The 17921-nt window shown below is 44.7% G+C and overlaps 1 protein-coding gene across 1 annotated transcript in view; it reads left to right on the top strand.

The window, feature by feature from the left end:
* Window positions 1-17921, top strand: part of LOC143961250 (complement C3-like) — a 351241-nt gene that overhangs the window by 294407 nt on the left and 38913 nt on the right. The window contains exon 32 of the mRNA XM_077470486.1: window positions 1137-1227. Coding sequence (XP_077326612.1) covers window positions 1137-1227 — 91 coding nt within the window. The remainder of the gene's footprint in view (window positions 1-1136; window positions 1228-17921) is intronic.

Here is a 17921-nt window from a genome sequence, read left to right as displayed (position 1 = left end):
CTTAATGCTTTCCTCCACAAACTTAAGAGGGAATCCCATGGGGTGCAAGCCCTCACCCCATTGGAATAATTTTTTTTCCTGAGATGTACCTCCAAACCATACTGTATCCCAATTATGTGGAAACTTGAGGGAGGGAACTGCAAAGGGGAACTCTTGTTCCCATCCAAGTGGAAAAATATCTTGGAACCTCGTTTTCCAAAGAGTAATGGAGGAAATGCTTCCTCTTTACCCATAAGCTGTCCATGTCCTCTTATTTTTAAGAAAAGTTAAAATTTGTATCTCTTTGGTACTGGACCCCAGTTGACCTCAATCACATATACCCAGCTACTTCTAATATTTTCTAGAGATGCCGTCAAAGTGAGAGCTTTTACCTACACATCTGGTGGGAATGCCATTTGATCTTTGCCAGTTTGGCACAATGTATTCCATTCCTACAGCTCCATGTGCATCTCTGAGGTCCAGTCTTCCCTGGCTATAGCCCTGTTGTCCATAATCCCTGGGTCCATCTCCAAAATTAAAAAAAGGCATTTTGCAGCACTGTCTTTTAGTGGCCCGGGTGGTTATATCCCAACATTGGAAATCCACTTCCCCACCTCACCTCCTGGAATGCAACTAGATTTTGACTGAGATCATGGCTATGGAGACCTTGGTCATAGAAGAGTGCCCTGATTTAGAGAAGATGTGCTTAGTTGCAAAATAATTGGCACACTTTCTTGGAGGCTTCCTCAAATGGTTTCAGTTTCAGATTTTCCATTTCAGATTCTCCCTTTTCAGACCCTTCCCTTTCCTTCTCAGACCCTCTTTCACTCCCTTATGTTATTTACTCATTCTCTCCTATAAGTTCCTCTGCACATTACAATCCCCTTGGTTTTTCCTTTTCAGATATGTTTTTTTCCAACTTGCCTTCATAGTGGTTGCCAGGAGTTTTGTTTGTAACATGGTACTGCTTAACCTAGGCATTACTCTGATCATAAATCATTTATACATTATTTTGTTTTTATGTTACAACATCGTAATTGTTTTATCCATTCTGTATATAAAAATTTTGAAAAATCTCTTGAATAAAAAGTTTTTGTTGGCAGATAATTCCACTAAGCTTAATTAGGTGTGTTTTTAACTGATATCACTATGTCCAGGTGACAGCAGTATACTATGAAATAGTAACAGAGAAAGAAAGTGAATGCAATCATTTTGATTTTACCATCAGAGCAAGAGACGAGCCTCATGGTGAGTATACATTTTGGTGTATATACACACTGCATGCTTGATTTTAGATAAGTGTTAACTACTTAAGGACCGCCTCACGCCGATATACGTCGACATAATGGCATGGCTGGGCACAATCACGTACAGGTACGTTGCCCTTTAAGAGCCCAGCCATGGGTAGCGCGTGTGCCGTCAGCGGCTCACTCGCTACCCGGTCCTGAGCTCCGTGACCGCGGCCGCTGGTGTCCCGCGATCAGGTCACAGAGCTGAAGAACAGGGAGAGGTACAGTAAGTGTAAACAAACCTCTCCCCGTGCTTCCTAGTGAGGCTGTCACTGATCGTCACTTTTGCGCAAACCAATCAATAAATGCTTATTGCGATTTTTTTTTTTTTTTACCAAAAATATGTAGAAGAATACGTATCGGCCTAAACCGAGGAAAAAAAATGTTTTTTTTAGATATTTTTTGGGGATATTTATTATAGCAAAAATTTAAAAATATTTCATTTTTTTCAAAATTGTCGCTCTATTTTTATTTATAGCGCAAAAAATAAAAACCGCTGAGGTGATCAAATACCACCAAAAGAAAGCTCTATTTGTGGGAAAAAAAGGATGCCAATTTTGTTTGGGAGCCACCTCACACAACAACGCAATTGTCAGTTAAAGTGACGCAAATTGGTCCGGGGCTTAAGTGGTTAAGTGGCTTAAGTGGTTAAGATTTCAAACAGCTTTTGGCTCTCCCATAGACGTTAAGGAGTTTAAAGAGCTAACTGGCCATAAACATTCTGTAGGGGCTTATGAAAATCTCATAGTTAGAAGGATAGTATAGATTCATACCCCTATCACATGTTCAGTTTAGGAAATGGTCTTTGGCTGCAGACGCTATAAAATGGTGTTAATTAGTTGCTGCTAACCTTCTAGTTTTAAAGTGAAATTATGATATAAGTTTAAAAGATTTTTTTTAATTTGTTTTAAAATCTTTTATTTTCAAATAAATAAGCACTGTAACCCATAACATGAAATTTGCATAGAATTCTGGGCTTTGTAAAGAGAATGCCCAGCACTAGCTACTCATTTTCTGACTGTCTTTGTCTAAATGAAAATCCAGAAAGGCTGTATGTGCGAAACAGGTGGGAATACATGCTTTCTCTTACTTCTCTTATTCAACTTTATGTGTACAGGTGCATTTCAAAATTAGAATATCATCAAAAAGTTCATTTTATTTCAGTAATCCAATTCAAAAGGTGAAACTAAAATATTATATATATTCATTGCACACAGAGTGATATTTTTCAAGGATTGCTTTCTTTTATTTTGAAAATCATGGCTTTCTGCTCGTGAAAACCACAAATTCAGTATCTCTGAAAACTAGAATATTACATAAGACCAATAAAAAAAAGATTTTTAATACAGAAATGTTGGCTTACTGAAAAGTATGTCCATGTACAGTATAGTATGCACACAATACTTGGTCTGGGCACCTTTTGCATGAATTACTGCATCAATGCAGTATGACATGGAAGTGAATCAGCCTGTGGCACTGCTGAGGTGTTATGGAAGCCAAGGTTGCTTTGATAGCGGCCTTAAGCTCATCTGCATTGTTAGGCCTGGTGTCTCTCATCTTCTTGACAATACCCCACAGATTCTCTGTGGGGTTTAGGTCAGGTGAGTTTGGTGGTCAATCAAGCACAGTGATACAATGATCATTAAACCCGGTATTGTTACTTTTGGCAGTGTGGACAGGTGCCAAGTCTAGAAATCAGCATCTCCATAAATCTGGTCAGCAGAGGCAAGCATGAAGTGCTCTAGAATTTCATGGTAGAGGACTGCGCTGACTTTTGACTTGATAAAACACAGTGGACCAACACCAGCAGATGACATGGCTCCCCAAATCATCACTGACTGTGTAAAATTCACATTGGAATTCATGCAACTGGAATTCTGTGCCTCTCCACTCTTCCTCCAGACTCTGGACTTGGATTTCCAAATGAAATGCAAAATTTGCTTTCATCTGAAAAGAAGACTTTGGACCACTGAGCAATATTTCCCCCAAATTCTTTAATGGCCTTTGCTTCACAATCCTCTCAAAGCTGCGGTTATCCCTGTTGCTTGTGCACCTTTTTCTTCCACTCAACTTTCCATTAATATGCTCAGATACAGCACTCTGTGAACAGCCAGCTTCTTTGGAAATTACCTTTTGTGACTTACCCTCCTTGTGGAGGGTGTCAATGACTGTCTTCTGGACAACTGTCAAGTCAGCAGTCTTCCCCATGATTGTGTAACCTGCTGAACCCGACTGAGAGACCATGTAAAGGCTCAGGAAACCTTTACAGGTATTTTGAGTAATTCGCTGATTAGAGTGTGACACCATGGGTCTACAATATTGAACTTTTTCACAATATTGTAATCTTCTGAGATACTAAATGTTAGGTTTTCACTAGCTGTAAGCCATAATCATCAAAATTAAAATAAAAAAAATGCTTTAAATATATCACTCTGTCTGTAATTAATCTATTTAATATATGTGCTTCAGTTTTTGAATTGAATTACTGAAATAAATTAACTTTTCAATGATATTCCAATTTTTTTGAGATGCACCTGTATATGAGCTCCAACACAGACCATTCACAAAAAAGCAGTAAACTCAGTCTGATAAAAAGGTGATCTAGAGCTCCTCCAGCTGGATAGAAGTAGTAAGTATGAAAATATATATTATATGTATGTGTGTAAAGTTCCAAAGTTTGCTGCACTTAAAAATGTGTTGCACTTCCGGTTCCGGCGCCGTATGGAGTAGCTGTCCCGCCACACAGCTCCCGCAGACCGGCCTGCAAATCTGCTCTAAATCAGGCATTTTCGCCCGTTACACCGGCCAGCCATCCTCCCCACGATACCGGCTCCACGATGGACCGGTTCGTTGAAAAAACCGGGCCGCGTTCGTACGCGGCCGCCACCGCGCGGCAGGCCGCGCCGCAAATCGAGGCCCCGGCTTCGGCCTACACCGCTTCGGCCCCTGCTCCAGCCAGCGCGGCCTACCCGGAGGAGCAGTCACCAGCGATGGAGGTAGGAGACCCAGCGCAAGGCCAGACGGCCTCCAAGACACCCCCTCCCATGCATCCACCTGCCTCCACGCAAGTACCTGGGCCTGTAGCACCTGCGGCCATGCTACAAGCTTTGCCATCCCCACAGCTGCAAGACCCACAGACTGAGCTTCTGGCACAAGCCGTGGCTGCTCTCCTCTCCCCTATGATAGCGGCCTCTGTTGAAAAAGCTGTCACCCTGGGCATGCATAAAATTCAGGCCCAACTTGGGGAACATGCATCCAGACTTAATGAGGCTGAAAGTCGCATCTCTACATTAGAGGAAGAATTATACCAAACACAGTCCCTGGAACGAGCCCAGGACAGAACCAACAAATTTATTTTGGAAAAACTCGATGACCTCGAGAATAGGTCCAGGAGGAGCAACCTGCGTTTTGTTGGTATTCCAGAGTCACTCCACCATTCTGCCCTATCAGACCTGTGCGCAAACCGCATCCCGGAGGCTCTGGGCCTGGGGGGACCCTTCGTCATGGAACGAGCACATCGTGTAGGGGCGCCGAACTCGGACCGCAAGTCCCCACGCCCGATAATTGCTAAATATCTAAATTACGCAGACAAAGCCTCCATTTTGCAGCAGTATCGTCAGTCCAGACCGCTTCAAATTGATGGAGTCAAAATCCTGATTTTTGCTGACTATTCAGTGGATGTCTCTAAGAAGAGGAAGGCTTTTCAACATATCTGTACGGAACTATTCCAACGGCAGTTGAAATTCACTCTTGCATTTCCGGCAATTCTACGGATCAAAGCACCCAACGGAGAACAACTCTCCTTTCAAGACCCCGATGATGCATCGCGTTTTCTGAAATCGCTACGTTCGGGTCCTCCACTGAGCCCGGCTCCCAAGGCAGCCCCTGTCAATAGAGCTCTTGACCAGAGGAGCCCACGGAAGGACTCCCCCAAGCGCTTCAGGGCCTCAGGTCCTGCCCCCCACGCTTTAAATGCTCGTTGATGAACACTTGGACCGTGTTTTCTTTTTTGTTCTCCCTTCTTTTTTAGGGACACAGCTTCACCTACCACCCGTTTCCACCTGGTAGAAGTGGCTCCTGTTTTTGACTTACTCTCATCCTGGTCCACCCGCGCGCTGTGCGCACTCATAAGGTATTATTTGCCCAGGGCCGTGACTGGCTCTGGGCGCTGCACTATCTGTTCATATGTCTTCACCATGGCCCATGGGCCCTTGGCCTATGGATGTTATGTTATTGTATTATTAGAACTGCATGTATCTTATTTTATTCCTCCTCTCTCAATATTTGTGTGTAGCCTCTCAATTCCCTCTTTCAGGTTACAATCACTGGTTCCCCTTGTGGGGTCTTCTGTGTGGACCATCTCATTCCGTTCTGACCCTTGCCTGGGGTGACGGCGGGCCATATTCCTTCTCTAGGGCAGCCGTAATTATATCAGTTCGATGGCCTGGTTCTGGGAGCTGGTCTACACAGTGACCCCCCATGCGGAAAAAAGTGAAGTTCACAGTGAGTTGTTTTGGTTGGCCTGTTTGCCACTCCCTTCCCCGTCCCTTCCTTCCCCCTTCTTATACAGCTGCACTTATACCTGATGTATTACCCCTTGCTGTCATTCTACCAAGGTTCATCCTGGCCTTCTCTGGAGCGCAGCTCCTGCTGTTTTATGTCCCGGGTCCTCCCGAACACATGGTATTATCTGTTCCCGCTATCACTGCTCTTAACGATTCACCATGCTACAAGTAGTATCGTGGAACGTTAAAGGGCTCCGTTCCCCCAACAAACGCATGAAGGTACTGCGTCACCTCAAGAGACTCAAGACTGACATAGCACTGCTACAGGAAACCCATCTCTCTTCATCGGACTTTGTCCGGATGAGGAAGCTCTGGGTAGGTGAGGTGGCGGGCGCTGAAGCTGTGGGTCGAAAAGCAGGGGTTCTTATTCTTATCAATAAGAACCTCCCTTGTAAGATCCTTTCTACTGACACAGATCATCAGGGCAGGCTCCTCACTATCAGGGCCCTCATAGGGACCAAGGAACTTGCTATTACAAATGTTTATGCTCCTAATAGTCCCACAAAATCCTTTTTTGGCACGCTGACCAGTTGGCTTCTGCGCTTCCCACACCTCCCACATCTGGTAGGGGGTGACTTTAATTCTGTTGCTCACCCGGCAGACGACAAATCCTCCCCCCCCGCCCTATACTTTGCTTGACTGTTATCACTCCCACGACCCTGGCGCTGACTATGGAATCCCTCCACCTCCATGACATCTGGCGACTACACCACCCGACCGACCGGGAATTTTCCTTTTATTCCTATCCACACAATGTCTTCTCTAGGATTGACTATTTTTTTGGCTCTGACGATTTAATCCCTTTCCTTCCGACGGCGGAAATCCATGACATAGCCATATCAGACCATGCTCCGATATCAGTGACCCTAGACACCCCCGGCTTACACCCTAATCCCAGAATTTGGCGCTTCCCCTCCTTCTTACAGCACAATGCAGATTTTCAAACCTACATGTTGAAAGAGTGGGCATCATACTCGCAAACTAACGCAACACATGTCGACAACCCGCACTTGTTCTGGGATGCAGGTAAGGCGTTCCTTAGGGGACGCATTATCTCGTATGCCTCCTCTTTCAAGAAACACGCCCAGTCCCAATACAAAGCTTCCAGTTCCAGACTACATATGGCCCAGCGGGCGCTCTCTAACTTAAACTCCCCTGAAAATCGTGAAGCTTGGCACACAGCCAAACAGTCATTTGACACTTGGGCTGAAACATTGGAAACCACTAAAAGGGCCCACTTTGACGCCACGTTACATAAATTTGGCAACAAAGCTGGCAAGCTTCTTGCCAGATTGTGCAAGGGACCCTACCGTCCCACGGTCATATCGTCGCTACGCAACCCCGACGGCACGGTCATGTCTACTCCGAAGGGCATAAATGCGGCAATGCTCCGCTTTTATACCACTCTGTATGCGGCGGACCCCATTGATCGACCCACTGCTCGCGATTTTCTTGATGGTACGCGCCTGACTCGAATATCTCCCTCACAACTCGACTCATTAAACGCCCCCATTTCCCCTTCAGAGATATCTGCCACGATTCGTAAGCTAGCCTCCTCCAAAGCCCCAGGCCCGGATGGTTTAACAGGCGAATTCTATAAATCCTTGAATACTCTTCTAACTCCGACTCTGGCTGCTGTCTACCAACATATATGGTCTGGTGGTCCCTATCTCCCGTCAGGTAACCAAGCAATTATTAAGTTGTTAGAAAAAAAGGGTAAAGACCCGCAAGAGCCTGGGTCATATAGACCCATCTCGCTCCTTAATCTTGACGTCAAAATTCTTTCTAAAATAGTAGCCAATAGGCTGGCCGACATCATCCCCTCCCTGATTCATTCCGCTCAGTCAGGCTTTGTCAAGGGCAGAACGGCAACTATCAATATCAGGAAGGTGATGATGGCATTAGAATATGCTAGATGTCATCCAACCAGCGATCTGGCTATTATTACTTTGGACGCTGAAAAGGCATTTGATAATGTTAATTTTGAATGGCTTTTCATGGTACTGGGGGATATGGGCTTCACCGGACCTTTCCTGCACCTGATCAGCTCCATGTACACCTCCCCTGCAGCCAGACTGGTGGCCGCCGGCCTTCTGTCTGATGAGTTCCGGCTACATAAGGGGACCCGACAGGGCTGCCCCCTGTCCCCACTTCTCTTTAACCTAGCGTTAGAGCCATTATCCAGACACTTGACATATAATGCACCGCTGCACGGAATCAGAGTCGGGTCACATGAGTTACGAACCTCCCTCTTTGCTGACGACGTTTTGATATTTTCTGCCAACCCCTCCTCAGACATGCCCACGATCAAATCCATATTTGACCGATTCCAGCAGTGCTCGGGATTGCGTATTAATTACTCTAAGAGCGAAATACTCCCTTTGGGTTCCCTTCCACCTCCGACATGGGCAAACCACTCTATTTTTAAGGTAGCTAACACCCATATTACTTACTTGGGCATTAGGATAGGGAAGCTCCCCTCATCTCTTTATCACTTGAACTACCCCCCCCTCTTTACTAAACTTATGCAGGAACTGGATAACTGGATGGATCTGCCTCTTTCGCTCTTGGGAAGGTGTCACCTGGTAAAAATGGTTAGTTTTGCTCGCCTTCTGTATCCCCTTCAGACGATACCTTTACTCCTCAGGCATAAGGATGTTAAACTTTTAAACTCATCAATTTCCAAATTTCTGTGGCGAGGTAAGAGGCCCCGCATTGCCTTTTCTAAACTTCACCTTCCCAGGAGCGAAGGGGATATTAGTCTTCCCAATCTCAGAATGTACAATTTAGCATGTCTTTTAAGGGTAGGTTTGGACTGGATATCCCAAAAGTCCCGCTGCTCCAACTATTCACTGGAAGCTGAAATGACCCATCCTTACTCCCTAGCTGCACTTCTCCACTGCAAATGGAAACAATTGGATCCGTCATTGCAACACAACCTTTTACTGCGGGACACGGCCATTGCCTGGAGAGAAACACGAAAGAGCCTTAAGTTGTCTCCCTACATATCTAGGCATCTCCCGTTACAAGGCAACCCGACCTTTACCCCGGGGCTGGACCGCCAACCCTATGATACATGGCGTCAACAAGGCCTTGACTCCTTTTTCTCGTTGTGTGACCCGGACTCTGGTCGACCACTTTCCTTCCGCCAGCTAGCCGTTAAGTTTTCTTTGCCGGATTCATCTGCTTTCCACTATGGTCAATGCCTCAGTTTCATGCAGAAAACATGCAGAGCAGAGCACGCAAGATTCCAATCCTCGTTCATTGATGTACTCATCCATAAAGACTCTTATGGTATCTCAGATATCTACAAACCTCTATTGCTGAATACTACACCCTCTTTGGAACTTTCCTCGGTTTCTAATTGGGCTAAAGACTTTCCAAGTGTTGATACTGTGGACAAAATCCTACAAGGACTACAATCAGTCTACAAGTTGGTCCCAAATGAAATTTGGAGGGAAACCCAACTAAAAATTGTGCACCGAGCGCACATACCTTTTCTATACTCCCCACCCTCAGGTCAACCTGCGGTCTCTTTGTGTCCTCTCTGCCAGCATCCGAGACCTTCCCTTACCCATCGTTACTGGTCCTGCATGGTTATCTCCTCATTCTGGGATGAAATTTTGGCATTTATCTTCAAGATAACACTTTTGAAAATCCCCAAGGATCCGCTACTCCTTATCTTTGGTCATTGGGACCCCAAACTGCTTCCTTGGTCGGCTACTTCCACACCTCTGGGCAAGGATTGGGCCTTGCTATGTTTGTTACTCGCCAGAAGAAACATCCTGGCCAACTGGACTTCCACGAACAAACCATCTGTATCACAAGTGGACAGAGAACTCATGCACCTCCTCTTTCGGGACAAATTAAACACTAGCTTTCTGCACGCCAAAGCCAAACTTCGCTTCCACAATAGATGGGACTTATATGTGTCTTCAAAACTCACCCCCCAGGAACGAGCCCACCTCGAGGACCACTCCTTCATCTATAAGGGTCACGCATTACCGGCGCCAATCGCTGCAACCTGAAATCATACCATGCGTGTCGCTGTGCTCCTATCTATCTCCCCCTCACATGGGGCCTCATTCATGCATCGCCTTTCATGGACGGCCGGGAACTGTGCAGCACCTCCCCCCCCCCCTCCTCCCCTATGTACTGCATTACACCTATACTCTATGTTACCTTGTAGATTGTTCCTATATTGCACACCAGGTTATCTTCTAACCACCAGATCCATCCAGGGGAGGCTTCCCCTTCTCCCTTCTTGGGGGAATGGTGAATCCTCCTTTTTGTTATATACAACTTACTTAGTTCTTATCAAACCCCGAGTTGCCTGATTGTTTTTATTTATTCTCTGCCTTTATCTTTTTTCTGTCTCAATGAGAAAAGTATTAGCCCGCAACTTTTGTACAACTTGTTGTATGCCTTTGTTCAATAAAATTTTATTTAAAAAAAAAAAAAAAATGTGTTGCTTTATTCCATCAAATCTTTAGAAAAAGATTTCAAAGTATGTAGAGTCATTCAAGACAGACTCGTTACAATCATCTGTTCAGACAAAGATTACGTTTCGGGCGTATTTGTTTACACCCTTCCTTAGATCAGTCAGAACACATCTGAAGGTTTTCACCACAATCATCTACTTTATATATGTTTCACAAGCATCATCACACATGGAATCAATATGGAATGTAATCAATATGGAATCAATATGGTTGATCATTCTCAGTTTCTATCCAATCAATGTTACTAATGCCACGTACACACGATCAAACACGATGGAAAAGTCCGGCAAACTCAAGTCCGCCAAACAATCCCCCCGTGTGTAGCCTCCGGCATACTTTTTTGACCCGAAAGTACGGCGGACTTAGAATGCCGTGTTGCACACCAATCTTCCCGCCGGACTCGCATTTCGGCGGAAAATCCGGCCATGTGTGCGCCAGTCCGCCGTACTTTTGAAATGAGCGGACTTTTCCCGCCCGGAGAAAAGTCTGCTCATTTCGAGCGGGTCTCCAGGTAGGCGGGGGCCCGCAAAGGTTGGCCCCGCCGCTGGCCCCGCTGGCCCCGCCGTCTGGTATGGACTTAAAGGGGAACCCAACACCGAAAAAAATTGGCGTGGGGGTCCCCCCAAGTCCACAACAGACCCTTGTCCGAGCACGCTACCCGGCCGGCCAGGAAAGGGGGGGCGAGCGAGCGCCCCCCTCCTGAGCCGTACCAGGCCGCGTGCACTTAACATGGGGGGTGCCTTGGGGAAGGGGGGGCCGTGCGCCCCCCCCCACCCCAAAGCACCTTGTCCCCATGTTGATGAGGACAAGGGCCTCTTCCCGACAACCCTGGCCGTTGGTTGTCGGGGTCTGCGGGCAGGGGGCTTATCGGAATCCGGGAGCCCCCTTTAATAAGGGGCCCCCGGATACCGGCCCCCCACCCTATGTGAATGAGTATGGGGTACAATGTACCCCTACCCATTCACCTGTAAAATAAAAGTACGAAAAAAACACAACACACGAGATAAAATACTTTATTGCACAGCTCCGGGGGTCTTCCGTCTTCGGGGGTCTTCTCGCCGGACTCCTCCGCTATCTTCTTGTAGCTCTTTTGCTAGCGGAGGAGTCCGGCTTTCTTCCTCGCCGCCGGCCTCTTCTTCCGACTTCGGGGGTCTTGTCCCCCTCTTCGGTTCTTCTGCTGGGCCACTGCGCCTTCTTATAGCTCTTTTACAGGCGGTGGCCCGGTCTTCTGTCGCCGCCACCGCCGCCTTCCGTTCTTCTTCTTCTTCTTCTTCTCCAGGAGATGTTGACAATCTCTCCGGCCGCAATGCCAGGGACGCTCTGCTCTGCCACTTATATAGGGACAAGGGGCGGTGTCACATGGCTTTATGTCACATGGGTTGGTGTCACATGGTGACCCCGCCCCCTTACGATGTCACAGTCCCCATGTGACATCAACCCATGTGACCAACCCATGTGACATAAAGCCATGTGACACCGCCCCTTGTCCCTATATAAGTGGCAGCGCAGCGTGTCCCTGGCATTGCGGTCGGAGAGATCGTCGAGTCAACATCTCCTGGAGAAGAAGAAGAACGGAAGGCGGCGGCGGTGGCGGCGGCGACAGGAGACTGGGCCACCGCCTGTAAAAGAGCTATAAGAAGGCGCGGTGGCCTGGCAGAAGAATCGAAGAGGGGGACAAGACCCCCGAAGTCGGAAGAAGAGGCCGGCAGCGAGGAAGAAAGCCGGACTCCTCCGCTAGCAAAAGAGCTACAAGAAGATAGCGGAGGAGTCCGGCGAGAAGACCCCCGAAGACGGAAGACCCCCGGAGCTGTGCAATAAAGTATTTTATCTCGTGTGTTGTGTTTTTTTTGTACTTTTATTTTACAGGTGAATGGGTAGGGGTACATTGTACCCCATACTCATTCACATAGGGTGGGGGGCCGGTATCCGGGGGCCCCCTTATTAAAGGGGGCTCCCGGATTCCAATAAACCCACCCGCCCGCAGACCGCGACAACCAACGGCCAGGGTTGGCAGGAAGAGGCCCTTGTCCTCATCAACATGGGGACAAGGTGCTTTGGGGTGGGGGGGCCGTGCGGCTCCCCCTTGCCCAAGGCACCCCCCATGATGAGGGCACGCAGCCTGGTACGGCTCAGGAGGGGGGGGCGCTCGCTCGCCCCCCCTTTCCTGGCCGGCCGGGTAGTGTGCTCGGACAAGGGTCTGTTGTGGACTTGGGGAGGACCCCCACGCCGATTTTTTTCAGCTTTGGGGTTCCCCTTTAAGTCCATACCAGGCGGCGGGGCCGGCGACGTCTCCTTCGCAGGCCCCGCCTACCTGGAGATGCGCTCAAAATGAGCGGACTTTCCTCCGCGTGTGTGGGCGAGTCCGTTCATTTCAAAAGTAGGGCGGATAATACGGCGGACTTAGTACGCCGTATTAGTCCGCTGGAAAAGTGCCGTGTGTGGGCAAGTAGCCCGTTCGGAAAGTCCGACGTACAGTCTGGCGGGAAGTCCGCCAGACTAAGTACGTCGGACATACCGCTACGTGTGTACGTGGCTTAATGCTAATCTTATACCATAGACACAGAAAATAGCTAATCACACGCCCAATAATCTCAATATCTCATTGTCATCTTGCAATTTATCCTATTTTCACATCTCAAAGACATATATATGTATAAAAAGATATATATCTTCAATAAATAGATGTAAAAATCCATTCAATCACAACACAGAACCAACAACCTATTAAATAAACAAATAAAGATCTAGATCCACGTTTAAATGGTATGGGGCAATCGTATGCCAATAATCTTTCCAAAGGATCCTCTGTGATATTTACTTTGCTTAAGGTATAGAAAACCGGTTTAAACCTCAATCCGTATTAAAGATCAGTAGATGCAGAAATACAAAATAAAAAAGTCAAGAAAAAGTGCCTCCTATAGTGCAGTATCCGAGGGATTAAAAATGAAACCTCTCCACCCCAGCTAGCAATAAACTCATATTTATTAAAACAATTAAAAGCATTGATACAAATCTGAACAGTCTCACTTAGTAACGATCAGTCCACCACCAGACTCCACCTCTACTAGTTTAGTCACCTCCCACGTGGCTTCATCTGGAGGAGTGTGATATTTGTATTGTGAGATCTAAAGGCACCGCTGCGTGCAACTGCTATTCTCAGGAGATTCAGAGTGAGAGTTTGTGATTTCATTGCACTGTTGTTCACCGTTTTCTTTGCTGGAGACTCTGATCTAAAGGCAGCAAAACCCCACCTCTACCAAGATGGCCACCTTCATGCAGGCACAAAATTCTGAATAAGGCATGATAAATCAGTGATGAAGGAAAGATTATCTGCAGGGAAACCATGGGCAATACTGGTCACTATGAAATATGCGTGTAATATGGATTGCCTGTAACTATCACCACAATTATTTACTGCCAAATATCACTTTCACAGTGTTTTATACAAAACCCCATAAAGTGCCGTGCCTCAATTAAATTCCTCACTTTACTCTCATCCCCCTATACAAAGTGCAGTTGATATGGACAATTTGGATAGAAAATACAAACATAAAAAAATATGTGAACAATATAGAAAAATAGAAAAATAGAAAAAAGAGAAACAATTCCAGTACCATATGAATGTCCTAAGTGAGTGATCACTCCAGTGCCACTAAATTCCTCCTATTTAAATTGCTTCTTCTATAAAGTGCTTCTTTTATTGCCCAATCGAGTGACTTCACCACCACCTGCCAAAATAGCCACTCACCGGATTGAGTCTGTGTAAGTGGCCATTTTGGCAGGTGGTGGTGAAATCCCTCGATTGGTGAATAAAAGAAGCACTTTATAGAAGAAGCACTTTAAATAGGAGGAATTTAGTGGCACTGGAATGATCACTCACTTAGGACATTCATGTGGCATGAATTGTTTTTCTTATTTTTCTATTTTTATATTGTTCACATATTTTTTAGGTTTGTATTTTCTATTCATAATGTCCATATCAACTGCACTTTATATAGGGAGATGAGAGTAAAGTGAGGAATTTAATTGAGACACGGCACGTTATGGGGTTTTGTATATAACACTGTGGAAGTGCTATTTGGCACTAAATAATTGTAGCGGGGGGGGGGGGGGCGCATGCGCGGCATGGGACTGAGCAACAGCTTCTGAGAAGAGCTCCTGCTCATAGGTAGCTGAAAGCCACAAAAACGGGGCTATCACCTGCAAACTGCTGAATTTACCTCACCCCTGCAAATTAATCACCTGTGCATGCAGAACGCCAAGAAAAAGGGAAGGAGGAGCAGCCAAAAGCAAGGAAATCTTACTCTTTATTGCTTGAGATCACAAGAGCGCAACAGGATGTCTAAAAATGGTGCTGGCACGCTGCCATCCTCTCCACCTTCCTTCCCTACTCAGCCACAACCTCTGCCATCGCTTGAATCATCTGCCACAGAAAACTGTGAGTACTCTCCTCTGACTAAAGCAGACTTGGATGTTAGTCTAGAAGCCATGTGCTCTAAACTGCTGAATAAGTTTCAAACAGAGATTCAGAAGTCCACTAGCACAATATCACAGGAGATTGCAGCATTAGGGACAAGAACTGACCTGTTAGAAAACAAGCATTATGAACTGTCCATTGCTTTTAATGACTTATCCAGAGAACATGAGTCACTTACAACTGCCTTCACACAGCTACAAGAGCATGTAGAAGATTTAGACAACAGAAATAGAAGATCTAATCTCAGGATCAGACATGTCCCAGAATCCATTACGGATTTAACAGTATATGCTAACAAGCTTTTTCAATCCCTGCTGCCAGATCAAAATGTCCAAGCATTTTTATGTGATCACATTCACCGTGCCTTAAGAGCTAAACCTCCCCCAGACAAGCCCCCTAGAGACATTGTGCTATGCATGAAAGATTTTCTGGTCAAAGAAGAAATGAGGGTGGCCAGGGGTTTGAGAAACATAATCCTGGACAGTGTGCAACTACAGATTTACCCTGATATCTCACAATCAACTCTGGATAGACGCAGGAAAATGAAAGAAATCACCACAAGGTTATCAACAGCAAGGATCAGATATAGATGGGGTTTCCCCTTTAAACTGATCGTTCCTCACAATGGAACCACCTACATTGCTACCACAATTCCTGAAGGTCAGAATATCCTGATTAAGCTCGGTCTGATGGATGCAGGCAATCTCCCACGCACCCCATCCTCATCTCGCCCAGCTCCTATCTGGAACACCCCAGCATCACGATCAGACAGACGCAGATTTAGACATGAAGAAGGAATCCTAAATTTCAATTAAATCTAGACTGTCTGGATGTTCTCTTAATTCAATAATATCCTTGTGCTCAATAGAGGCTGACTCTTGTTTTTTTTTTTTGTTTTTTTATCCTTTTTTTTTTTACTTTGTTCATATTTTATGCTCCTAATAATACCTACGAATCTTCCTGTTCTGAAGTTCCTCTATACTAAGTTTGCAGTTACCATTTATGTTCACACATTTATGGTGAAACAATGACATCTACAGACGGGAACCCGGCATTACACCCTTTTTGACTTTTCCCTTTTTTTATTCTATATATATATATATTTTTTTTAATTATTAGTCACTTATAGATGATATTGCCAGTATAATAATCCTAAATGATGTTGTTTTGATTTCTAAATAGTCATGCTCAAGCAACTAATCATAGAAGTTTAACCATTGACTACAGATTACCATCTGGTTCATTCTCATATGATGAGAATTCTTTTCAGGTGCTTCTCCTTTTTCTCACCTTTTTTTTTTTTTTTTTTTTTCTCTCTCCTTTTTATTTTCTCTCTTCCCCCCTCTAACATGTTCTCACTAAACTTTAGTTATTGGTCCCCCTTATTGAAAATTTGAGAATTTGCTCATCTAATTCGTACCATGGAAACCCTGTTTTTTTTTGTGGAGAATTTTTAAACTTCTATGAGGAATATACACATGTTAAACTAGCCATTGACCCTCTAGATATAATATGGTAATATGCTTATTTCTCCTGTTTTTATTTATATTTTACTTTATTCTATGTGCTGAGAAATGATGCACTCCTTGTTTGTTGATGCATTATTACCAACTATTCTGCCTTGCACAGGTTAAGTTTTCTTTGAAAAAAGAAAAAAAAAAAGTTTTGTGTGGCTCTTCACCCTATGACGCCATTATTTTCCCCCACTTAGTTAGAGTGACCCCTCTTCATAGAGGGAGAACTGGTTTACAACTGGAATGCAAACTCTCATACTTTTTCAAATATTTAATTATATCACTATTACAGATGATTCTGTATTGCACTAATAAGTCATCAAAACTGAGTTATGGACCGGCTGGTCCTTTATATTTTCACTGTCGGTTGGAATTTTTTTTTTCTCTCCAACCCCAAAGGTTCTTTTAATTTTCAAATATGTTTTATTTCACATAAGATTTTCAGCATAAGATCATTTAATTATGGTACAATTTTTCTGTTAATTGACAATTTTAGATACAACAGAAACAAAATGGGCCTCACAGAAGGGTTCTTATCTCTCACACTCTTTAAACTGGCTTATAGCATATGTAATCTTTTTCTTTCCATACCTAAATACTTTCATGTGTCACTTACTCTGTCGTTACCCCACTTTATAATACCATACCATGATGATTACAACAATTTCACATAATGTACAGGGATTTATTTCCCCCAATAAAAGGAAAAAAAGCCTTTTTGCATTATAAAAGGTTGAATGCAAAAATTGTAATGCTACAAGAGACACATTTTATGATTAACACTCATCCCACCTTCTTCCATAAAGCATACAACCAATCCTTTTACACCACTTATATCTCAAAAACCAGAGGTGTTGCAATATTCTTTCATCATTCTTTCCCCATAGAAGTCCATCAGGTCTATAAAGATCAAGAGAGTAGGTTTATTATTATCAAAGGTTCGTTGGCTGGTAGAAATATCACAATCGCAAATGTATACGCTCCGAATGACACACAGACCACTTTTTTCACACAATTCTTTAATATATTACAATAATATCACTCCCCTCATATCATTTTAGGAGGAGACTTTAATTCAGTTCCTCAACCACACCTTGATAGAAGCAAACAAAATCAATACTCCAGAACATTCTCTAAAACTACCACCTCCCATATTAATGACTTACAACTGATTGACTCTTGGAGAGCGTTGAACATAGGTGCAAGGGATTATACATTTTATTCACACCCACATGACTCATATTCCCGTTTAGATTCTATTTTTTGCACTCCAATAATACTAGCCAACGCGCTGAATGCTGAGATACACCCCTGCTCTTGGTCAGATCACCATATTGCCACCCTAAACACCAAATTCATAGGCCTTGCCCCTACTCCGTATTCATGGAGACTGAATGATTCTTTGTTATCAGACCCTGCTCATCAACTAGAATTAGCATCTGAGATTAAAGAGTACTTCTCAGCCAATGTCACTCCTGATATCTCCCCCTCCACAATATGGTTAACACATAAAGCCGTGATAAGAGGTCATTTTATTAAAAGAGCGGCACAATGTAATAGGGTGAGGTTAGAAAAGACCATAAACACACACACGA

This window comes from Lithobates pipiens, unplaced genomic scaffold (assembly GCF_037356315.1).
Source record: "Lithobates pipiens isolate NorthernLeopardFrog02 unplaced genomic scaffold, aLitPip1_a1.2 Scaffold_8, whole genome shotgun sequence".
NCBI lineage: Eukaryota > Metazoa > Chordata > Amphibia > Anura > Ranidae > Lithobates > Lithobates pipiens.
Note: the sequence above shows the minus strand (reverse complement) of the source record. Positions and strands in the feature narration are given on the sequence as shown.